Here is a 26,209-nt window from a genome sequence, read left to right on the forward strand (position 1 = left end):
ATTCCTGCTTTGGCCATTCTCTGCTTACTCAGTTTTGCACGGTTGCATTTCTCCCCTTTAAAACATAAGGTCTTATTTACTAGATAACATGTTACAAAGAAAGACCATTTTTGTCAACATTAAAAAATTTATACTCTTTAAAGATTTTTGCAGTTCTGTTTTCCTTTGGTCCACAGTTCAACTGTAAACACTGAGACTTTCACCACACAGTTGCTGGCAAACAATGTTATGATGAGTTTTGAATCAGTCGATCCAACCATTTTATGTTGTGAAGTCAGTGATTCCCATTTTTGCAGCAAACAGAAGCACCTTTTCTCTCAGTATCTTGCTATCAAATGGAATTCCTGGTGCTCCTGTGCTAACAAACCATGCTGCAGTGAGTTTATCCAAACGATCATATGCTGATGGTTGAATGTAGTTATGCTTTTTTGCCATGGAACCAGACTGTTGTGCATTGGCTTCCGTTTTCTCACTGTCGTGTTCAGAGTGGAAGCGAAAATTCGTAGGTCCATCGCTAATTGAATTTGTGATCAAAAACTCGGATCTACATGTTGTAGAACCATCATTTATTTCGTTCACAGAAATACATTTCCTATCTTTTCTGATCATTTCATTCATAGGCACTGATTGAAATTGTTACCTAGCATGACTTTTACACTAGTGATTATCTTATTATTACTGGTACAGTACTATTTCTTTGGTATCATTGTTAGAATTACAGCTCCATAGTCACGTTCAAAGAAGCAGTCACTATTAGGAAAAGGTAGAATATAACTTTTACTAACTACTGGTAGTGAAGTTTAATCTAATGGTGCATTTTGTTTCATAATTCTTATTTAAATATGCAGTAATCATTTTTATTTTTTGGCAACAAGAAGTCTTCTTGCATAGCTGAGGAGCACCAGAACAAAAACTGATAAATCCGCATTTCCTGTTAATACAGAAAGTAACAAATAGTGATCTCTAAATGGCTCAGCAAGCTATAAAAAGAAGAAACACATCATAAAACACTTGATGTCGTGTTGTTCTGAAAATTATTTTGTGGCAGCATATATTGCTCCCATATCTCTCCCCTACAGCTCAAAGACGCAAATACAGCAAAAGTGGATATATCAGGTTTTGTTCTGGCGCTCCTCAGTTCTTTTTGTGACATGTTGGCACAATTTGGAACATCTCCTGTTGACTATTTTAGGTTTGCAATTGTGGCAACTGGAAACAATTGGACAGTAATAACTCAAGTTGCAACCTTCATTCTGTTCATTGCATTGAGTTACAACAGCTTTAATTTATTTTCACAGTTGTGTGTAGAACAAGCATATGTGTGCGTGCATGTTGTGTGTGTGTGTGTGTGTGTGTGTGTGTGTTTTTGTTTTTGTTTTTGTGTTTGGGTGGGCACGTGTCCGCGCCTGTGTGTGTACACACAGCCACTACCTTCATGATAATCACAAAGGCAGTGGCTGAGGGCTGACACAAATAAATGCGCACACGAGTTTCCCTTGTTGTTATCTATAGTTTGTTGCCAACAAGATCACTAGGTTCAGGGATGTCCTGGGTGAGAAAGAGGGTGGACATTGTCATGTTGGTAATGGTGGGAAAGCATTGTATTGAAAGAATAAGACTTAAGTTGAGGCTGACTGAAATGAACATAAAAAGCAGGAAAATGTAAAACGTGGGTATGTAAAAATGGGGTTTTACTGTATATCCTCTGGTATAGTTATCTACATGGCAGACATTCCCTCTTTCTGTTTGCAGCTTGAATGCTTTATTAACAAAATGTCTTATAACTCTTATTGGTAGCAATATATTACAGAAATTTTAGAGACGGAGCAGGTATGGACAAGTTCTATAATGTTCAGTACACATATTGCCTAATGTGGAAGGGAAGATTGATATTAAAAGACAGAAAAATGTTGAATTGTTTGCTTTTATTTGTTGATGTCATTTGTTGGATCAGTTCAGATTTTGACTGTTACGGAGGGACCGGAAACTGTAGCATCTATTTTTTTGTAGAATTAAGATTTATTTCACATATATTTTTTGCAAAATTCTAGTCAATTTTTTTTGTTTGTAATTGATTGGAGACACAAATTAAAAGGTTGTCATGCTACATGAGTTAAGACACACAGAGCCTTAGTTCTTTGAAATTGACTGCTAGAACAAGTGCTGATGGGGAACTTTTTGACTGAAATATTTGCTTTTGCAAAAACTTTAACACCCTTTTCTTCCAAAATGGATTTTTCTTCATTTGGCTGTATTTAATGTTTAAAAAAGATTGCTTTGTTGAAAAGCAGCAGCATTTTTCCCGCCAGGAGACAGAATGCACCTCTGACGGACAGTGTTTCTGGGCATTATCTGACTTTTCCCCACCCAATTCAATGATTACAAAATCGGCAGACTATTAATTTGATCTTTCATGGGCATTTATAGCTGTGCAACCCATGCTTGACAACGCCACAGGTAGAACTGACAAGTCAGTTAGCATACAAGTAGAATCGAGCGTATCTTAACTCCGTTTTAACTTTAGGGGAAGAATTTCAGTGCAGTTGAAAAACTTAACAGATTTTGTTTTCTAAATGCTGTAGCACAGAGTGCAGGCACCATAGGCTATAGTGGCAGTGGTAAATAAATGAGAATTTTGATTGCCAGAGGTGAGAGGAGCAGCCTACAACAGACCTGACACATTGTCACAGGGATCGCTGCTTTCTTCTGGTGTTGTAAATATCATCATCGAAATCTGTGATGGACCAGGATTAGTCGGTTCACATATTTCAAAATAAGAAAAGAAAACGACGAGCAATGCACAAGACACAGCAATCTGAGGTGGCCACCATGCAGTTGCCTCTTAAGGTGAGCAATTAACAACGTAGTTAAAGCCCAACCTCTAGCGGAATTCAGTGCAACCACAATTCAAAAATCCACCAACTAATTTGGCATGATAAAAGTGTAACATGATATGTCTCATGGCTGAGTACTACATTGCATTATGTGGTGCGCATCTTCACTGAAGCGCCAAAAAAAGTGGTATAGGCATGATTATTAAAATACAGATATGTATAAACAGGCAGAATATGGCACTGCAGTTGCCAACGTCTTCATAAGACAAGTGTATGGTGCAGTTGTTAGGTTGGTCACTGCTGCTACAATGGAAGGTTGTCAAGACTTAAGTGAGTCTGAATGTGGTGTTAGAGTTGGCACACGAGCGATGGGACACAGCACCTCTGAGGTAACGATGAAGTGGGAATTTTCCCAAACAAACATTTCATGAGTGTACAGTGAATATCAGGAATCCAGACCTCGCTGTGGCCAGAAAAAGATCCTGCAAGAACGGCATCAACGATGACTGAAGAGCACCATTCAACATGACAGAAGTGCAACGCTTCTGCAAATTCCTGCAGATTTCAATGCTGGGCCATCAAAAAATGTCAGCGTGTTAACCATTCAATGAAACATCACCGATATGGGCTTTCGGAGTCAAAGGCCCACTCCTGTGGCCTTGGTGACTGCATGACACAAAGCTTTACACCTCCTCTGGGCCCATCAACACAGACATTGGACTATTGATGACTGTAAACATGTTGCATGGTCAGACAAGTCTCGTTTCAAATTGTATCAAGCTGATGGATGTTTATGGGTATGGAGACAACATCATGAATCCAATGACAGAATGCGCCTCTGATGGACAATGTTTATGGGCATTATCTGACTTTTCCCCACCCAATTCAATGGAGAGCAGCGCGCTTCGTTACAGGATCATTTAGTAATCGCGAAAGCGTTATGGAGATGATAGATAAACTCCAGTGGAAGACTCTGCAGAAGACACACTCAGTAGCTCGATACGGGCTTTTGTTAAAGTTTCGAGAACATACCTTCATCGAAGAGTCAAACAATATATTGCTCCCTCCTACGTATATCTCGCGAAGAGACCATGAGGATAAAATCAGAGAGATTAGAGCCCACACAGAAGCATACCGACAATCCTTCTCCACACACCGTCAGGTGGATTGCGGAGTATGGATGTAGATGTAGACCCTGCATGTCAGCAGGGGACTTTTCAAACTGGTGGAGGTTCTGTAATGGTGTGGGGCACGTGCAGTTGGAGTGACATGGAACCCCTGATACATCTAGATATGACTCTTAACAGGTGACACATAAGCAAGCACACTGTCAGATCGCTTGCATCCATTCATATCATTTGTGCATTCCGATGGACTTGGGCAATTTCAGCAGGACATTGTAAAATCCCACATATCCAGAATTACTACAGAGTGGCTCCAGGAATGCTCTTCTGAGTTTAAACACTTCCACTGGCCACCAAATTCCTCAGACATGAAAATTGTATAGCATATCTGGGATGCCTTGCAACATGCTGTTAGAAGAGATCTCCACCCTCTCTTACTCAGGGTTTATGAGCCCAGTAGGATTCATTGTGTCAGTTCCCTCGAGCACTACTTCAGACATTGCTTGAGTCCATGCCACATCGTGTTGCGACACTTTCACGTGCTCGCGGGGCCTCTACGTGATATTAGGCATGTGTACTAGTTTCTTTGGCTCTTCAGTGTAAATGGACTATTTAACGTCCACAATTGGCATGGCACCATATCATTGAGCACACTGATATGTTGTGTTCATACACTTTTTATTTTGCACGCAGTTTCTTATGCACATTATCTTTCTAAATTGGGCTTAGCCAGATGATGTGCAATACCAGTAACTGAAAATTGGTTGAATTTTAGTTATTTATATGCAGAAAATAAAGCTATTCTAAACTATCTCTGATAAACTTCATCTGTATACAATTCGCAATGAAATAGCGTCAATTAAGTGATATTGCATTTTGAGGCTGAATTCACATATGTTTTGCATTTATCGCATAATGCAAATTTTACCAGTACTTAGTATGGAATAGAAACTGAAGGTGACATAAAGTATTCTCTACTAATATTTTGAGGGCTATCAATTGACGATAATCTGTATAGTTCTTTCATTGTGGTCAAATGGATTTTAAATTGAAGTAAAATAATTGTAGGTTGTTCTGGAATAAATATGAAACTATTTCATATCCAGCTAAGCCTGTGGTGTGAACTTTACTAGTGGTATTTTTCTAAATTTGTCACACATACACAAACTTGTTTGACTGAAAAAGTCTTCAGCATTTACTGATAACCTTTAAAGTTTGCCACCACTGTTCTGACAAGGAAGCATACCCACCTGCCATCACTGATTTCCTCCAAATTTATGATATTTGCAGAACTTGGCCATAAATGAAAGTGAGAGAAGTGGGAGATCCAGATGGCCTAATGTTTAGAAAAAAATAGAATTTTTGGTGCAGTTTGGCTGGGGCATGAGCCATTTATGTTAGCACTGGTTCCAGGCAGCAGCTGGCACAATGGAAATATTACAGATTGATATTGTGAAGGTCGTACTGCAGATAAACCAAAGTAATGCTCAAAATATTGTACTTATTAATATTATCATAAAACACATGAAAAGGAAAGCCCTACAAAAATTGGAGATTGCAAATAAATTTCCAGGAAGGGATTGTAAGGCATATGTGAGAACTTTGTACATCAAATTAGATACTTTTATTATTTTACAGTTGACGATTTACATGTGCTGGGGTGATAATCATTGTAAAAACAGAGAAGCAGTAATTTATAGTTACTTGTTTCTTTTTTTAAAGTTTCTATAGAAAAACAGACTTGGTTTACATTCATGAAAGATTCTCTCTCATGGCACAGTTTAGCAGCAAACTGTACGTTATGCATCATTTTGCCAAATATTGGCAAGGATAGCCGGTGATGTACAATGAAATGTACTGTATTTTGATGCAGTACCCTTGGGTTGTAACATCTTTTTCTCTCTCTTTATGAGGTGTTAGCAGTTTTCAAGCTTTATCAAATTCTTTCCCAGGTGATAGAAATAGACATTGCTGGTTTGCGGTAGTTGGTGCATTTGAGGGGGGGGGGCAGGAATCTCTGTAAGTGGATTTGTTAGTCCTCGCTGCGAGTTATTTAGCAGAATAAAGTTGTTCTCTTTCATCACTTCAGTCAAACACTATGGTATAAATGTGCTTAAGTTTCCCAGGTTTTGATTAAGTAATGACAATGTTTTTTTTATTTTGCCAAATACTCATCCACCTTTATTTGAATCTTACGTTGAAAATGTTCCTTTTCATGTTTTTTATGAAAATAATAATAAATACAATATATTGAGCATTCTTTCTGTTTATTTGCAGTGGAACTAACACAAAAATGGAAAATAAAAAAGTTCCACTTTGAAATTTGACGCAGTTCTCTTGTATTAGCATTACGTACTCTTTACATTGTGCCAGCTGCTACCTGGAACCTATACTAACATAAATGGCTCATTCCACACCTGTCCTGTGCAGAAAATGTTCTTTTTTGTAAAGAGATCTGTTACAGGCGTCCAGATAACTTCACAAAGACACTTAGAATGAATCTCATTTGAACCATTATTTTTGTTGACTACAATGAACACTCCCCCACCTCTGGCATATAATGTCGTTTCAATGTACATTCTATGACTTGGTAAATACTCAGAGCTTTCTGTTTCCTGTTTCAGCCACAATAATTTAAGTGCAACAAATTTCCAGGAGGGCAGTAAAGTTAGGAACTTTGTTACGATTATTTTGACAATTTATTGACAAAGTTTTGACCTTCAAAGTGTCTATACTCTGAACGCGACCTGGTTTCGCTCTGTGTGTCGACGGGTGAGTGTTCATCAGAGTACCTCAAACTGCCACGTAGCTTTTTTTAAAAAAAAAAAGAAAAAAAACCTTCTCCACTCCACAATTACTTTGTGTTGTGCACCCTTGACCTATCGAGGGGAATCCTACTACTCTCCACCCAATAATGCAGATCCAGAGATCTGCAGCCAAGACCGTCACAGTCGATGAAGCCTTTGGTTGAGACCCTCCACTTGGCTCCAAACCAAAGGACCCCAATCAAGTCTGGGAACAGCAGACTGCGAGCTCTACTTCCACCCCCAATGTCAGGCCTTCAGAACTTCTACCGGCTGCCCACATGAACTGAGAATTGCCTCGGAACCCAAGTGACGGGCATCAGTGGTGCTGACATAAGCCACAACTTGCAGATAGCTGTTCCCTGTTGCCATATGGCAATACAAGCTTCTCTAGCTGCCAAATTCAGGAAAACTAAATGAGGTGGTGAGGTGACTATCTATGGAGGAGAGGCCACCACAGATGAAAATCCTCCATTGATGACAGTCACAAAGATATTGGCAATTCTCATTAATGTCATCACTGCCCAACCTTTCTGTGCACTAGTTGACTCAGGAGCTTCCTTTTCTGCAATGTCAAATGCTTATCGTCAACAGCTAAAGAAGACTACTACTTGTGATACCAAAGTGATTATGCTGAAGGTTACAAATAGGAAATACATCCAGCTGACAGGAACATGTATTGCAAGAATAATGATCAGTGACAAAATGCAGACCTTTGAATTTGTCATTTTAGCTGAATGTAGTCATGTTGTTCTCAGATGGGCCTTTGTGCAGACATCACATGCACTGAGACTGTTCAAGATAGATGAAGCTACTCAAACAAGTGCACACAATAAAGATTGCTGTGGGTGGTTGTTTGCCATTGAAGATGGTGTTATCCCGCCATCATCGAGATGAGTTCCAGTGGACAATTGATATGTTTAGGTAAACTGTGAAGATTTGGTAGACTGCAAAAAATTACTCGGGCTCACAAAAGGCATGTATGCTAGTGATGATCATATACATTTTAGGTGCTCAAGAGAGCTTTGAATCACTAATTGTCCTGAGCAGGTATGTGCATAGGGGAGCTGAACCAGGGTAGCTTAGTGCTGTTGATGAGGAATCATACTTTATTATTACTGCAGACAACACATTGGAGGAAGCAACTATCAAACTGTCAGTAGGATCTGGCCTGACCAAGGAATGATGTGGGCAAGTGTTACCGATTCTGTGCGAATTTTCAGATGCTTTAAAATCTGGAGTGAAGAAGAGACAGACCAAATGACCCATGGTAAACTACTACCTTATCAGTACTGGTTATCATCTACCAATACGCCAGCACTCATATGGGGAGTTGCTGGCTGAATCCAGGAGGAAGTCTTGAAGGTGCTGAAAGCTGGCATTATTCAGAGAGTCCTTGGGTGTCTCTCCTATTGTCCTTCTAAAGGAGGAGGATGGCACATGGCATTTTTGCTCTGATTACCATTTGACTGATCGGGGGGGGGGGGGGGGGGGAATCCTCCTATTGCCGTACATCAATAACACCCTACACTGCTTGAAAGGATCCAAGTATTTGCCAAATATGGACATGCAGATGGGTTGCTAACAAATCAAGGTTGATGAAGCTGACTAGGATAGGCTGCCTTCATAATTTTTTATGCCATCTACAAGTTCAGAGTTACACCATTGGGACTATGTAACACTCCAGTGATATTCAGATGTATGGTGGATAGTCTGCTTTGACACCTTAAATGGATGACGTGTATTTGCTATGTAGATGACAATGCAATTTTTTTGAAGATCTCTGACAAAGGTGTGGAAGCGTGCTCGGACTGCAGGTCTTCACCTGAATTTTAAAAAGTTCCTCATTGTTGCCCAAGAAATAGAGATCTAGAGCACCTAGTGAATGGCAATGGAGTCCATTCTGATACAGAGAAAATAAGAGCTGACACAGATTTTCTGACTCCTTGGCACATTTGTGATGTTAGAAGTTTTATCAGAATGCTAACTACAGGCAATTAATAAAAGGTCTTCTGTACCAAGGCATGTCCCTTGCGACAACTACTACAGGGAGGTGCCAATATTTCCAGGAACAAAGTGCAAGAAAGATCTTTTCTTGCCCTTACGGAAGCACTAACATCTTCTTCAGTTCCAGCATTGCATGATGAGAATGCTGTGACGCAACATCACAGTGACACTAGGGCTTGGGATTGGGGCAGTTCTAGTTCAAATTCAGAAAGGTGCCAACTCGTGCTTCCAGATTACTGTCAAAGTCTGAGGTCAATTACTCTCTGCAACTGAGAAAGAGTGCCTTGCAGTCGTTTAGGCCATCAAAAGTTCCAGTTGTATTTGTTTGGCAAACCTTTAGCCATACTGATGAACCACCATTATCTATGCTGTCTGTCTAGCCTGAAGAATCTGTCATAATGACTAATGACTGAGGCTTTAGGAATCTCAGGGGCTCTGACTGTCTTGCAAGGAATTGTGTGGCAGAAAACAGCAGTGGGTATAAAATCTGTTATTGCTCTATTAAATAAAATTACTGTTGAACAGAGGGAAGATCCAGCAATGCTGAAAACCATATGCCATGAAGATTGAAGAACTATCAGAGGAGAATTCCAATGAATAAATGTGACATTGTATAAGAGTAACAATGATCCAGTGGGGCAGAAATGGTTGCATGTCATTCCAGCCCATCTACTGCCAGCTATCCTGAAGTTTTCCACAACACTCCAAAATCTAGTCACCTGTGATTCATGAAGACTCAAGACAGAATCAGATGTAAGTATCACTGGCGTGGTCTCTACAGATCTGCTAGATAATGTGTGAGCCACTGTAAGGAATGCCAACAATGGATGTATGTGCCACAAGGTAAATAGTCTGCAGTGACTGCCACCCACTATACTCTCACTAAAACTATACTGACTACTGAAGCTCCAGAAATTGCAAAGGTCTGTGTAGAAAGCATCATTTTGAAGCAGGGAGCACTCAGTGGTATGATCTCTGGTTGTGGAAAAGTTTTCCAGTTAAGACTAGTGTTAGAAGTAATTTAATATTGCGACATCGACTACAGGACGGCAACTGCCTACCACCCACAGAAGGGTGGCCTCACACAACATGTTTGTAAGATTTTGGCAGGTGTGCTCTTGATTTACGTTGATCTCGAACAGAGAAATTTGTATACAATACAGCCCAAAGTGACATTTGCATATAGTACAGCAAAGTGACACTGCAGTCTTCCTGCTGCACAGTTGTGAGAACAAAAAGACAATGGATACACTGTCACGTTTCCAGTGGGTGATACTCGGGATGATTATGTGAAACCAGGGCCAATGAAGCATAGCAATTGGCTTGTGTAAGGACCCTGGACACCCAAGAGAAACACGGAGAGCACTGTAATGCCATGCATCGGCCAGTGAGATACAGCCCGTGAGGCTTGATGTGTGGAAAGGAACACTATTGGAAATTTTACTAAAGTTCTACTTTGAATTGCACAGTTTCCTTAGTCACTTGTTGAACATTGCATCTCAAAGATAGCCAATGAAAACCTTGTAACTCTATTTCATTAAATTTTGCATGTGAAGGAAAAAAACTCTTTCTTAAAAAGTGACAGAGAAAGTTGCTACATGTGTAACTGTATAGTAAAGTCTAGCTATTGAAAGATTAGAGAAATCCATGCACTTTCAAATCACTTTTTGGTTGTGGAGTTACTGGAATTAAGTTGTCAGAGACAGATGGAATTATGAGATTTTCATTGCCTGGTATTGATACGAAGTTGAGGATTCTGACCTCCACCAAGAAGACAAAAGCACATAGACATATTCCACATCCTTCGTATGATGCCCTATTACAGTCCAGAAGTGCAAATCAACACTGGGAGGTTCAAAGAAACTGAAAATCCTCTTGACTATTGTGAAGCCTTGACATGAGTGACCCTAGTATTTATGATTTATGAAAAGTTCTTGAAATATCTTAAGTTTGTATACTCTGGAATATTCTGTGTTTGTATAAATATCAGTATTCTGTAACATTCAGTGTTTGTATAAATAGCTGCACTCCCGTCCACGAGCTCAGTTCTGTTCTGTCCATGTGTTGGTGTTAATAATAAACATGCTTTCAGTGTTAAGTATGGTATTTCATTGTGATCCTGCCTTCGGATTTGGAGTTGTTATGGTTTTGACATGAAAATATAAATAAGTTTTGTACATCTTCCTCTCTTCATTTACTGGTATAGTAAATATTATTAATTCTTCTGCACAGGTTGTAATTCATACTTAGTAGGATGTTTCACACTACAATTGTTCTTGTATTTGTCTCTCCGGACAGCAAAGTGGTTGAAATAGTGGATCAGCATACATACTGGTATAGCCTTCAGTCTTCTGTGCGTTCATCACTGTTAGTCACTTATTGTCACATTTTTAGCTGTGAATGGTACCTGTATTTATTTTGTGTAATGAATAGACCTTCTAGCAGATGGGGAGTTGAGAGGTTGTATAGTTATTCTTTCATTTTTGAAGTATTCTATATTTGTGAGATGAAATGATTGTATATATAGAGGAAAATTTAAACTAGAAGAAATTTGTCATGGAACTTTTGACACACGGAAGCCAACAAACCTTGTTATTCTCATGATTAATAACCTCAATAAAAAGGAAACAATGTCACAAGATAGTTTGCCAATTTCTACTCATTAATGATTGCATGAGAGAAAACAGTATAAATAATAGCTCATGCTCATCCAAAACTGCCTTGTATGTGCTTCTTCAAGGAGTTAGGGATTGTAATTATTGCTTCACAGATGTATGTCTGGTAATAAAATTTGACAGGATCAGCGAACTAATTTAACAACAATGATGTACAAAATGACAACACAAAAAGTAAAAATTGCCTTCATTATTTATTATTATAGCAGTTGCTGGCTCAGAGCTGTGCAGTATGTAATTACGAAAATCTTTGATCATTTACCCAATAGAAAAATATCGGACCAATAGCAAAGTAAATTTAAATCTAAAGGAAATTCAGCTACATATATTTGACAGCTTAAAACAACCAGTAAATAGTAAAACAAAAGTTGATGAATAAATGAAAAGACGTGGGGGAAGAGGCCTGACTGGGGGAAGGGGAATAGAGATAGAGAGAAAGAAGGAAAGACTAAACCCTACTAGAGCAATTGAAGCTTTGACAAAAGTGCTTTAGTAGTGAGAAGACTGAGGGATTTCACTTTTGAATTATTGGGACATCTATCCCTGTTCATCCTGTTTCCACCTATTGCTTATCTTCTCATTTGAAGAAATTTGTTAGTGGCAAACAGCTTTGGTGCAATGAATGGGTTAGCGCAGGCATAGATGAGTATTTTGCAACCCTTCCAGAACTACACTTAAGGAAAAGATTGTAATCACTGGAAAAACCTGGGACACAGTGCTTTTAACTAAAAGAAATTGACAAAAAAAAGCACTTTGATCTTTGCAGATGATTCTATCATGCTAATAAGTTAATGTGGAGGCTGATATTTTTTTGAATCTCTTTATTACAGCTAAGATATTTATCCTTAGTGGTTGCCTCTTCTTTCATTGGCAAATATCAAGCAGGTTTTAGGAAAAGTATATCCTTTGTGGAAGAAATTCTCAATTTAAGTCTTAAAAATCTGCAAGACAGACGAACTGTATCTTCTTTGTAGACTTCAAAACAGCATACGAGTCAATAGATAGGGTACACTGTTTAATATACAGAAAGAGTTTAAAATTGATAGAAAGACCACAAGTTGATTAAACACTTTAAAATTGATAGAAAGACCACACAGTTGATTAAACACTTTTGATATAAAAACTGGTCTTACAGGGAGATTTATATCCCCCTTACCGTTCAGTCTTATAACAGAAAAAGAAGTATGTCCGGAGAAGGGTCTTATGGGATGGGAAAGACCCACTGTAATTTAATAGCTGTTTTTGGAATCAACAATGTAAACAAAGAGAGCTTCATGACAGATTCAAGAGCTTTCAAAACTTGTGTGACAAACGAAAAGCTGAATGAAGTGAAAATGAACATAAGGAGAGCAGTGAAGGAAGCTTTCAATCACTTTTAACGTAAAATTTTGTCAACTGATCTGAGCAACAACCCTAAGAGGTTTTGGTCTGATATAAAATCAGTAAATGGTTCAAAATAATCTGTTTAGTCATTCGTTGACCCTAGTGACACTGAAATGAAAAACGACAGGGGAAGGCTGAATTACTGAATTCGCTCTTCTGAAATTGTTTCGGGAGACTGTAATGTGGTGTCTCCTTTCAATCATCATATGATCTTTGAAATGGCAGATACGAGATAACTGATCACGGAATAGGAAAAAAATTAAAATTGTGTTGTACTAGAAAGGTATCAGGACCAGATGAAACACCTGTAAGATTCTACAGAGATTATGTGAAATAACTTACTCCTTTTCTAGCAGTAGTTCATTGTAGGTTACTGGAGCATGAAGGGTATCTTGTGACTGGAAAAAAACAGCAGTCATTCCCATTTTCAAGAAGGGTCATAGAACAGATGAACATCATGGATGTCAATCTGTTTTAGAATTATTATCATGTATTATGACATTTGTGGGGAACGGAAATCTCCTCTATTTAAGTCAACATGGATTCTGCAAACAGAGATCTTGAGAAACTCAGCTTGCTCTGTTCCTCTAAGAGATCCACAGAACTGTTTACCTCGGCACACAGGGTGATGCTGTGTTCCTTGAACTCGTGAAGACATTTGACACTGTCCCTCACTGTAGATTTGCGACTTGATTCAAGACTTCCTCACAGATAGAACTCAGCATGTCGCTCTTAATAGAACAAAATAGACAGATGTATAGGTAATTTCCAGAACACCCCAAGCAAGTGTGATAGGACAGTTACTGTTCATGATGTATATAAATGATCCACCAGAAAGTGTCACAAGCTCTTTAAGGCGTTTTGCAGATGATGCAGTTGTCTACAAGAAGGTTTCAACGCCAGAAGACAGTAACAACTTGCAGAAGGATGTACAGAGAACTATTGAACAGTGCAAGGACTTGCTGTAGACTCTGAAAATAAATAAATGTGAAATATTGTACATACATATGAAAAGAACTCCACTACTGTACAAATTTCTGGAAACAGTAACCACCATAAGATATCTAGGAGTATCTGTTGAGAGCAACCTTAAGTGGAATACCCACATAAAACAAATAGTTGGGAAAGCTGATCTCAGAATTAGGTTCGTAGGAAGAATATTAAGGAAATGTAATTAATTTACTGAACAAGTGGCTTACAAGACACTTGTTCAACCAATTCTTGACAATTATCAATCGTCTGTTACATTGCCAAATCCTAAGTTCATTTTGTTTGCAGATGATACAAACAATGCAATAAGTAGCAAGTCAAGTACAGATTTAGAAATAGCTGCTAATCAAATTTTCACTGACCTTAATAAGTGGTTTAAAGCTAATTCACTGTCATTCAACTTTGAGAAGACCCACTATATGCAGCTCACAACCTATAAGAGATTTCCTTCCAGCGTGTGTATAACATATGGAGACATGCAGATCAAAGAGGTTGACAGTGTTAAATTCTTGTGGTTACAACTCGATTATAAATTCAGTTGGGAAGGGCATACCACAGAACTGCTTAAGCACCTAAACAAGTCTGTATTTGCTGTGAGAATGATATCGGGTGTGGGAGACATAAATAATAAAAAAAAACTTGCATACTTTGCTTACTTTCGTTCCATTATATCATATGGGATCATATTCTAGGGTAACTCATCAAACCGAGCAAAAGTTTTTAGGGTTCAAAAGCTTGTCATAAGAATCATTTGTGGTGTAAATTGAAGAACATCATGTAGAAACCTGTTCAAGGAACTTTGTATTATAATCACTGCTTCTCAGTATTTTTATTCCTTAATGAAATTTGTTGCAAGTAATACATCTCTATTTGCAACCAATAGCTCGATACATGGTATCAATACTAGGAATAAGAACAGTCTACATAAAGACCTAAAATCACTTTCCTTGGTCCAAAAAGGGGTCCAATATTCAGGAACACACATTTTCAATAAATTGCCAGCAACCATTAAAAACTTGGTTTCAGATAAAGCACGGTTTGAACAGAATTTGAAAGAATTGTGATAGGCAACTTCTCCTACTCCATAGATGAATATCTTAACAGAGACTGTTAAGTGAGCTTAAGTAAAAATAACTGTTAGATTTCAGTTTTGACAGCACTTGGCCACAACAGTCAAGATTAGGTATTTTGTGTACGATAAATTTATTACTAGTGTATAGCAGTGTTTCATTTTGACAGCATATTAATTCTGTAAATATTAGCTGTTACAGTTTACTGCATTGTATTCACCTATCTCCTGACAAATGATCAGGGTTGTAAGTATTATATTAAAGTGTTGTATGTTATACTTTCTGACATGTTACACACCCACGAGAATCATCTCATTTTTTGGGTCTAAGGAATGTAAACTGAATCTAATCTTATTAGTTAGGACTGATGGGGGGGGGGGGGTGGGGGGCAGGGGGAGGGAGGGAAAGGGAGGGGGGGGAGAGAGAGAGAGAGAGAGAGAGAGAGAGAGAGAGAGAGAGAGAGAGAGAGAGAGGAGAAGAAGAAGAAGAAGAACAGCACATTTCCGCATGTTATTGTTCAGTCAGCATGGGAGCGTTACAGAGCTGCTGGACAAACTCTTGTGGCAAATGCTACAAGAGAGGTGTTCTGCATCATGAAGGGGTTTACTAATTCAATTTTGGGAGAGTACTATCCAGGAAGAGTAGGCCCACATATATCTTCCTGCCACACACATTTTGCAAAATGACTATGTGAAAATTTGAGGAATTAGAGCTGACATGGAGGATTACCGACTATCATTTGCGAATGGAATAGAGGTTGGGCATCAGTTAATGGTACCAAAAGTACTCTTTGCTACACACTGACCTCTTGCTTGCAGAGATATAGATGTAGAAAGAAATAATCATTGGCAGACTATGTGAAACTAAAATTCTTTTATGATGATTGGCTGATGCAGACAATCTAGGATTTGTTTCAAATAATAGAGGAGAGTAGATTAACTCCCTTATATAACTGCATGAAATAACAGCTAAAAGTGGACTGAAAATTTCTCAAGAAAAAGTCCAATACCTGGAAGGTTGTCCTCTGTGGACAAATCATTTTTTCACAATTTGGCAAAATATCTCAAGTATCCATATTTAAATACCTATGAGAAATCATCCAGTGCTCAGGGTCAACTCTTGAAGCAAACAAAGAGGCGATCATTAAATTACGAAATGCTTATAGAATTACATGGGATAGATGTAATGGAAAATAAATATCTCATAATGTAGAATTAAAACATTACATCACATTAGGCAGCTGGAAGCATTATATGCATCGGATGCTGTCATCATTGGAGGTAGATTTTTAACTAGACACACAGAAAAAGAAGAAAGGAAAATACTAAGGATTTTTTTCTGGTTTGTATTGATGTTGAATTCTGGGTGAAGACAGACGTCTGATGAGTTATATCAAAATTGGGAGAAAATCTGACACTTTCAGGGAAAGAAGGTTGAAGTTTTATGGCAAAAATCAATGGCAATAGATTGGACAAAAGGATTCTTACCTATGCCTTTTAAATGAAATTTGAAAACAATTAGATACTTAAAATACAGGTAACAGGCATTACAAACAAAATTCTACAGGACACAGCTGCATTCAAAACTTTGACAAGGCATCAGTTTAAAGCCAAAACCAGTGTTACGTGTGAGAGAACATAGACAGAAGATTATAAGAAAAATCATAGTGAGAAGATGAAGAGATTTTGGAAGCAGACGAAAGCAAATACAGCAGTGTAAGTTCAAATGTGCTCCTTAGCTGGGCATAGTGGTGTAGAAATAAAGATGCATATTGATCTACAAAACCCAGTCTTTTCAGTACCTGGCCAAGAAAGTCTCTCTTTGCCCTCATTTATTTAGTCATTTATTTATTCATTCTCAGTGTGTAAAAGTATCACTTCATGAGAGTATTGTACCATTAGAGGTAACATTTTTTAGCATAACTTGAGAAAATGCCCATTGGGTAGCACAGTCACTTTCATCAGAATTTCCCTTTCAACTTTTTTTCTGTGTATGGGATTTTAGGTCTAGGAGTAAAACTTTCATTAAGCCAAAACCAGAAATTACGTACTAGCAAAACACCTGTAGGCTAAACAATGTAGAGATTTTCTTAATAGTCTAGTCACTACTTCCATCCAAGTGTATCCAGTGGCTTAGCGTTCAGTTTGCTTGTTCTGAAAGTTTGAACCCAAAGCAAAAGAGCTGAAACTGTTCAGAACTTTAGCAGTTTGCCACAGCTCTTAAGTGAATACGAAATATCCGTTATTTTGCTGCTCAAAATCACATAGTACTGCTAGCACAAGAAGAGTATAGGTGGCTACTTTGTGAATTTTTTACAGTCTTGAATACTGCAACAATACTGCTAGAATAGTTTGTGTATGATGGTTTGAACAATTATTCCCAAAGTAATAGGAGATATTTTGTGAGTTGGCAGAACTAGACTCAGGGTATTAGAATATAAAAAAAAGAGAGATTGTAAACAATGTACACGCGGCAGCAATCAAATTTGAGGTAGCTACTATTTCGACAAGATAAAACTCCAGTCATTGTAACAAATAGTACAGTTTAGTGAGGTGCATCATGGGGACAGCAACAGATGTTGTACGGGCAGTCTTCACCATAATCTAATGCAGGATGGGCAAGGTAGCAGGTGATCAGTGTGGTCACTGAACTTATCACATGCCACCATGTTGAGGGTGTATGCAAGTACTCCACCTGAATTGACTAATGCAGGCAAGAATGTTGATAACAAGAATCACAGTTTATGACAGTGGATACTTGGATGATAGTACTACAAATTGTTTGCATATTAAATGCAGAAAGATAAGTCAGCAGCTGCAATGTCGGGAACAACTGCCTTGGTACAAGGTGCAGGAGTGACTGTTGTTCACGTGTTCCTTGCATGTCACATGTCGTAGAGATTAGAACGTTTAGAGGAAGAGCAGCATGCGACACTCAGTATGTAAAGGAAGGTTCCCTGGAGTGGCAAGGTGTGATGTTGATGTGTTAGTGGCAAGGTAGTAGTGTATTTCACCAATAGCTCTCTCTCCAAGTAGATGAAGGGGCTAGCCTGGTTATACGACATAAATTGGACCCCTCACAAATGACATGGGAATGTACTGTTCATTTGCGTGCATTCATTTACTATACAGTCTTCTGTAGGGTATCACAAGTTGCTTGTGAAGCCCCCCAGGTTACTAGATTTCATTATGCTGAGCATGTCTCTCATGTCATTGGGAGAGATGCATGCATCTCTGTGTCAAATCTGATGGGTCTCAATGACTTGGGGGCAGTGGCAGTTTGACTTTGATCTGCCACACTTTTGACATCTTGTAGAGTTCATCTCACTTCACACTTCTGCCATCATTGGGGTAGATTTCTTGAATTTTGCTTCTTGTGAGCACAGTTCGTGTGGACACTGAAATGTGCCGTGTTCACATGCAGAAACATTATAGCAAAATTACACTACAGGTTGTGCGTGAGCATTTATGCCAAAGTACTTGAATATATCCTACTGTTGTATTCCTTTCCGTTAATGAATTAATCATTACAGATTTCATGTAAGTTTCATCTTTTATTCTAGGCACCCTCAACATTGAAGAATTTGGGAAGTTCCTTCATAAAAAGAATGAAATATTTACTGATTTCAATGAAATACGCAAAGAGATTGACAGAGAAACTGAAAAAGTAGCGGGATCAAATAAGGGCATCAATGCAAATCCTATCACTTTAAAAATTCATTCACCACATGTTGTGAATTTGACTCTGGTTGACCTACCTGGCCTTACAAAGGTAAGGGTATAATGGCTGTGGGTTCTTCAGATATGTTGTTGTCTAGATATGTTAGTGGAACATATGTGCAAGAGAAGAAGCAGAATTATTTTAAACATTATACTACCTGTTGTGCCTGTACCAAATTGACTCAATTTTTAGGTGTATTGTTGCTCTGCTTTTTACGATTTCTGATATTAAACATTTTTAATGTGACCACTTTTTCCACTCTCTGGGTCATTTAGTATGTGCTCCTACTTCTGTGTGAATATAAATAACAATAATGTGAAAGAGTGTGTTGTAACAAGTTCCAAAGTGTAATGAAGGTGTACTTCAGCTACAATTACTAATCTGCAAATAACTGAAAAGTCTGTTTTCTCCATAACATTTATCTTTCTTGTTTGTTTTCTCAGAATCTGGCAACTTTACAAGAATTTTCCATTAGGTGCGACAGTGTCATTTTTTCCTTGTCAAGTTTCTTACATTGCTTAAATCAACTCTTTTGTTACAGGTACCTGTTGGTGACCAACCGGAAGACATTGAAGTTCAGGTACGGGAGTTAGTCTTAAAGTATATAAGTAATCCGAACTCAATAATATTAGCAGTTGTTACTGCTAATACTGATATGGCAACTAATGAAAGTCTGAAGCTGGCAAAGGAATGTGACCCTGATGGTCGCAGAACTTTGGCTGTAGTAACTAAACTGGATCTAATGGATGCAGGTATTTTGTTCATTTGAATTACTACAGTGTATCTTAAGTTACAAATGTAATTTTTGTCTTTGCTGCAGAAATATTTCATGGAAAAGTTCTTCCCAATTCAGGGAACTGAAGCAAGAATAAATGCATCTGGAAATTATGTATGTAAAATGATAGATTTGAAGCTGTCAAAGAATGGTCTTCATTGTCAGATTTAGCTGTACTAAGTTATGAATAGTAAATTATAATTATATTCAGTAAGGACTAAAGGAGACTGGTAGCTATGAAATTGATTCAGGAATGTACAAAACATATACTGGGCTGAATGAAGTGTGCAGCGAGTTTGTTTTGAATTGTGAGGATGGGTATAATTAATATAAAGCATGTGAATTTTTTTTAAAAAAGGGGAAGGAGAAAGTGGGCATGTTTCCAGGAAAGGAAACAGTAATTTTGAACAGTGAATAAAAAAACTATATATGAATGGGAATTTGTAACTAGAGCAAAGGTGCCAAGATTAATGGAAAGGAGATAGCAGCTGACAGCGTTCAAATTTAAAAAGATGTTCATTATAAAGAAACTTTACATATGAGGGGGGTAACATACATTATACAAAAACAAGGCATTAATAGTGAAGTGACAAAGTGAAGTAACTATTAACTAGTAATGCAGAATTGGTGGTGATTTGATTTGTTTCCTGGTTGATTTAAGTTTTGATGCTTCAAATAAGTTAATCCCTAGCTATATGCCTTTTCTCTAAAGCAGTATGGCGGTAAGAAGATTGGCTACAAGCATGACATTTTCCCCCATTGCAAAAGCCACAGTGAAATTCAGTGAACAGATGGCACTTGAAAACTTCCAGTAGGAAGTAGTAGAGGCATCACTTAGTAAGGCAGAGATACTAGGCGAGGAATAGACGTATGTGAGACAAAGGTGGAAAATAGTATAAAAGAAAAAGCAAATAGCGAAGGAAACTAAAATCAAATAAATGAAGAAGGAAAAAAAACAACAGAACAAAGAGAGTGAAATGTAAATTTTGTATGAAAACCTGAATTATAATAGTTGAGGCTGACTGTCAACTGGGAGCTGCCCAACATGTGGGTGAAGAAGTTATATATTTGAATGACATACAGTATCTGCTGTTTTTTGTTCCTCAATAAATAATTCTGTATGTACCTATCAAGTAGCAACTGTTTGCTACTGAAACAACTTGTATCAGAAAAGAATATTTTTAAAGAGAGCGTAAAGACAATATGACTTGTAAATTGTTTAGTTCAGTTGCTTCCTTTCCGTGAGTGACAAATTCTGAAAAATTGCTAAACAGCCTGAGAATAATGAGAATTACAGAGTTCCAGATAGATTATTTTTGCAAGGTGGTCAGTAGGGAAGAATAACAGTTTATTGTTTTTGTACGGAGGTCAATAGGGAAGAATAACATTATGCTGAAGTTTTTGCAGGAATCTGTATTCAGACACAAAACATTATTCATAAATCAATTTTTTCTTACTCTTCATTGCTGTAGGTGGCATAAATTCTTATCAGACTTCAGTCTGTCTTCTCTTCCTCTACAGTTAATCTGCATTTTGTAAAACATTTTGACTCCTGCTCATTAAGACAGGAAAAAATACAGTGTGTCTAAAGTCTTAAGCTTTTGGTTGCTTTCCCTCAGTTCTGTCATAGCACTGTTTGAAAATTCTCTTGTGGAATAAAAACTTCGTTTCACAGTGCCTAGCTATTTTGAAGGTGGCCAAAAAAAAAAAAAAAAAAAAAAATTACTGGTTTATTCGCTTTGTACCTTCTCATTAGGTGAAGTATAACATTTTCATTACCTGTTTATTTGCATTACTTGAAATGCAGTAGAAGTCATGGTCCGAAGCTATCTGAGAAAGTTTGGGAGCTTGTAGCTTGTAGAAAATAATTAAGTTTCCCAACTAAACTTTTAAAACTTTTGTGCCCTGCATCTGGATGCATGAAGTGGAATAAAGTGCCTCTTGGAAGCAACACATTGTAGGAAGTGAATATTTTGCTTCACTGATTGAATATTGTATTTATTAGTTGAGAAACTGAATGATTTTCCAGGTTACCAAGTGATAAAACTGCCCTTAGGGGCCCAGCATTCAGTTGCTGGGGACAGGCTTGGTGGCCCGGAGTTCTGTAGCTGGGGACTGGCAAGCGCCACCATTCCTATGTTCGCTGCACACTTTAGCAACCACAGTATGATGCGGCAGTGGAACATTGTGTGTCACAGGGACTGGGGATCTTGGCTTGGCTGCTCGGATTGCAAGGATGTGATATATATATATATATATATATATATATATATATATATATATATATATATATATATATATATACACCTCAAGGTGTGCAACACACCAATGAGATGTGTGGCTGTTGAGGTCGAACAGTTGTTAGTGTACCTCTTAGGTAACTACCAAACCTCAGTTGTACAGGGCTTACCTAGGTGTGTGGGGCACTGTGTACGTGGACTTTTATTTCCATAGTTGCTCATGGGACTGAGACGGATCCTTCAACATTATCCTTCCTCCTCCCAGAGAAAGTGTGAGCTCCTGGAAGGTACCAACAAGAGAACTCGTGCAGCTAGACCTCCATACTAGGAACTGTTTCAGAACTCTATTCTGTACTGTAACAGAATACATGCTGCTAGTCATAATGTATTGTTATTATTATTAGTTAAAAGGGAGGGGAGAAGTTTTGACAAAGTCTCTCATTTTATATTCAATTAGGTTTAGAGGGTACGTTAAAATCTGTTAAACGGTTACAAAATGGTACACTGTTGATGGTGACCTCAACTTCCCTGCTTGTGACAAACCTGCAGGAAGCCAAACACCATAGCTAGTATCCCACTGAGGCTGTGCTCCATTCCACATTAAACTATGGTCAAGGTATTGTGACATGCAGGGATGTGGTGGACATCCCCAAAGATGACCTCAATGTTGAGTGGACCCAAGAAGGCATTGTAGACATGCAGAATATCATGAAAACGGTGTAAGGCGATCTGATTAAATCTGACTCGTTTATCCTCACTTTTAATGACACAAAATTTCGCTTAACTGTGCGGCTTTGTCTCCCCAACCCAGTGTGCTGTTTTAAGTGCTAGTGCTTTGGGTACACCACTCTTGGATGTAAGGTGAAAGCCACCTGCAGCCCTCCACATTCGCTACCTCCTTTGCGTTACTTGTTAAACAGTCGCTTCAGAAATCTGTTGCTCCTATACAAACAGAAGTTATTAGTGTGAGCACTAGTACCTGCATTTATCAGTGCACTTGTACTGCTGCAGTTACTTGAAAGCCTGCACTACCTCCCAAAACATCAGCCAAGGCTGTGGTAGCCAAAATTGTGGAGCTCTCTGCTCCTCCAAAGGTTCAGTGTGCTCCACCACCCAGTGCTGCGCATACCGCTGCTGTGGTTGTGGCTCCGAAGCCTACCCACGACAAAAAATCAAAGGTCAAGCATCTACCACTGATGGATTCAGGGAGTAAACAGTCAGACAGTGTCAATGTCATCCTCTCTGAAATTTCTCGGGATTCTTCTGTAGAACTAATGGACTGTGATGTCAGATTGGGGCAATCATCTCTGCGCCCCTACCTTCTCTCACAGCCTGAGCCTCCAACCAGTATGGACTCCCCTCCCTGGCAGAAAGACAGGGTGAAAGTGCAACACCTGTTATAGATGGCTCCTGTATTACAGTGGAACATTGATGGGTTCAGGACACCCGTAGAGGGACTGCAACTGCTAGAACAGGAATGCCCCTGTGCCTGTGTTTGCAAGAAACACACTTGCCACTGTATCCTTTACCAAAGGGATGACCTGATTGGGGAGAGCCAAGGGAGGGATTGCTGTGTTTGTCAGTAAGATGCACCACTACTCTGCTTTCTTCGTGGTTACTGACCTACAAGCAGTAGCTGTTGCAGTTCATGTGGGTCATATCATCACTGTGCTCAATGTACTAACCTCCACATGATGCGATACTCTAAAGCTCTCGTGGGCATTATTGAACAATTCTGATGCCCATTTCTCCTGCTGGGTGATTTCAATGCCAATCATGTGTTATGGGGCTCGAGCTATACTTGCTCCAGAGGTTGAGTTTGGGAGAACCTCATGATGTACGAGGAGTTTTGCATCCTCAATACATGCAGTCACACTCATTACTCAGCTGCTACTGGATCATCCCCGGCCATCAACCTCTCTTTCTGCTCTCCCACCCTTGCAGACTCAGCTCAGTGGGAAGCATCTGATGACCTTAATTCCAGTGGCCACTTCACTCTGTGGATCAACCTACTGGATGGAGGATTGCTTGAACAGAAGCCACCAAAATGGATGGTCCATAGGGCTAACTTGACACTGTTCAGCCAGCTGGCTGTGCGTTTGAACACTGCGACAGTGTCCAGGAATGGGTGAACCACATCACACAAGTGATCCATCATGCCACTGACTTATCCATCCTGAAGTCTTCAGGTCATCTTTGAAGGCAGCCTGTACCTTGGTGGACTTATAAGTGCCACTCAACAATCCGGGACAGGCTTTGCTGGTTTAAATGACACCCAACAGCAGATGACATCACAGCTTATTGAGTCGTGAGAGCCTAGGAGGCTCGACACATAATTAAGGAGAACAAATAAAGATTGTCGCAAACATTCCTGGACTCTGTCAACCATTCCACTTACTCTACCAAACTATGGGAAGTCATTGGGAGGATTTTCAGTAAACAGTCATTTACCAGCAGCAGCAGTGCTGAAAGAGGGGTGTCATTGCTCAGATGATAGCGGAGCATTTTGCAGAGACTACTGACAATGCCAGCCAGGATCCGGCATTTTGTCAGTACCATGTGACTGCAGAGAGGGGGCACATTCGATTACAGATACAACATATCTGAGTCTTACAATACCCTTTTTCCATGTGGGAGCTCTAATTGGCACTGTCAGATACTAGTGATGCTGCACCCAGTAATGACCAAATCCACTACAACATGCTTTAATATTTGCCAGCAATGTCAAAGGAAATCCTCATTGAATATTTTGAATTGACTTGGCAGTCAGGTCAATTCCCCAACTTGTGGAGAGAGCAATTTTGATACTTCTCCTCAAACCAGGGAAGGACCACACATCTCCCAGTAGTTACCAGAGTATTGCCTTAATGAACTATGTCGCAAAGACCCTGGAATGAATGGTTAACCATTGTCGGGGATGGTTGTTAGAGACCAGGCAACTTCTTAGCCATTCTTAGTGTGGGTTCTGGAGATTTCGGTCCACTGTTGACAACCTGCCCCTGCTGGAGGCAACTATTCAGCAGGCTCTCCAACGTCAACATCACAAGCTCTGTATTTCCTTTGACATCTGTTCCTTTCATCATATAGTCTTTCCTCTCTGAAGTGGTATTTTAGGTCCTGTTTTGGTGACATGCTGTCAGATCGTTTTGAGCAGGAGAATGGTGTCCCTCAGGGCAGTGTTTTAAGTGTTACCCTCTTCGCTATAGCCATAATCAGTATAACATCTACAGTAACGGAGTTCTGTACAATACTCAATATTTTTGGACTGTTCCTCCTCCAATATTGCAACAGTGACTCATCTGTTGCAACCTACAGTGCAGAGGTTAGAGGAGTGGGATGAAAAGACGGGTTTTCATTTAATCGTTCAATTTGTATTTTAAATTTACCACATTCGCATGCGTGGTATGCCATTCTCCATTTCAAGGCTCTGGGAGGTTTATGGGCCTCATTTTTTTTACTCCAGATTGTCGTGGTTACCACACCTGAGACCTGAAAGCCAGAACCCAGAATGCACTGAATATCATAAAGTGTCTCAGCCACAGGTCACGGGGAGCAGACAGGATGTATTTGATCCAGTTTTATAATGCTTTTGTGTGTTCACTACTACACTATGGGTGCACAGTGTAGGGATTCACAAGGCCTTCGTATCTGAAGATCATTGACAGTCTCCACCATGAGTAGATTAGGCTGGCCACAGGTGCTTACAGGACTAGTCCCATACCCAGTCTCTGTGCTGAGGCTGGTAAACTGCCACTTACAATATGAGGGCAACTCCTCATGGTATGTTAGACATATAAGTTTCTCGCAGCTCTGAATTCACCTGCTTACCAAACTGTTGCTTGTGTGCATCTGTAACACCTTTTCTCCAATCATCTATGAGAAACAAGGCCATTTGGGATCCATGTATGTCATGTGCTGGAGTCTCTTGGTTTGGACCAAGTGCAATCCCAAATCCAGGGTTTTAACTCTCTGCTACCCTGGTTATCGCAGAGATGCAGAATACTTTCAGATTTAGTGCACTCTTACATATGTTTTTAATACATTATTTAAGGATGTTTAACTGACCATCACAACTTTACAGGTGTCTTTATAGATGGGTCAAAATGGGGGGACTTCGTGGGTTGTTTTCCCTGATCATGCTTTTTTTAACTTCAGTTCTCAGATGGCATACTTAAGCCGGAACAGCTGTGTATAAGAACTAGCATCTTCTAAATTAATGTGATTTTTTGTGCTGGCTATTGTTTAAACTGTGATAATACCAGGCAAATGAGTATTGAATCTCCCCCCCCCTCTCACTGCATCCTTTAGATGTCTAGAATGTTTTTGGCTCCATGCACATTGTCTTTAGTATTCTTTACACTTTCACAGTTACATAAACTGAGGCTTCCTCTCTCTTTTTTTTATAATAAATTACAAACTCTCCATGATCTAAAGACGGGTTAGTCGAGTGGGATGTTAACCATGGAGTTTCACAGTTTCAATTACAGACTTCTAGGGATTGTCAAGGGGGCTTACTAGATAAAGTTTTGATTAGGAATACATGCCTGGAAATATACTATTTGGATATAAAATAAGTGGAAATGTCTG

At 39.0% G+C, this 26,209-nt stretch overlaps 1 protein-coding gene across 5 annotated transcripts in view; it reads left to right on the forward strand.

Moving 5' to 3' along the window:
- The window catches only part of LOC126297617 (dynamin-1-like protein), a 94,636-nt gene that overhangs the window by 23,527 nt on the left and 44,900 nt on the right, over positions 1-26,209 (forward strand). For all 5 annotated transcript variants that reach the window (XM_049988635.1, XM_049988632.1, XM_049988634.1 and 2 more), the window contains 2 exons: positions 18,450-18,658; positions 19,149-19,359. In XM_049988635.1, the coding sequence (XP_049844592.1) occupies positions 18,450-18,658; positions 19,149-19,359 (420 nt within the window). The remainder of the gene's footprint in view (positions 1-18,449; positions 18,659-19,148; positions 19,360-26,209) is intronic.

The sequence above is a fragment of the Schistocerca gregaria genome, chromosome X, assembly GCF_023897955.1.
Source record: "Schistocerca gregaria isolate iqSchGreg1 chromosome X, iqSchGreg1.2, whole genome shotgun sequence".
NCBI lineage: Eukaryota > Metazoa > Arthropoda > Insecta > Orthoptera > Acrididae > Schistocerca > Schistocerca gregaria.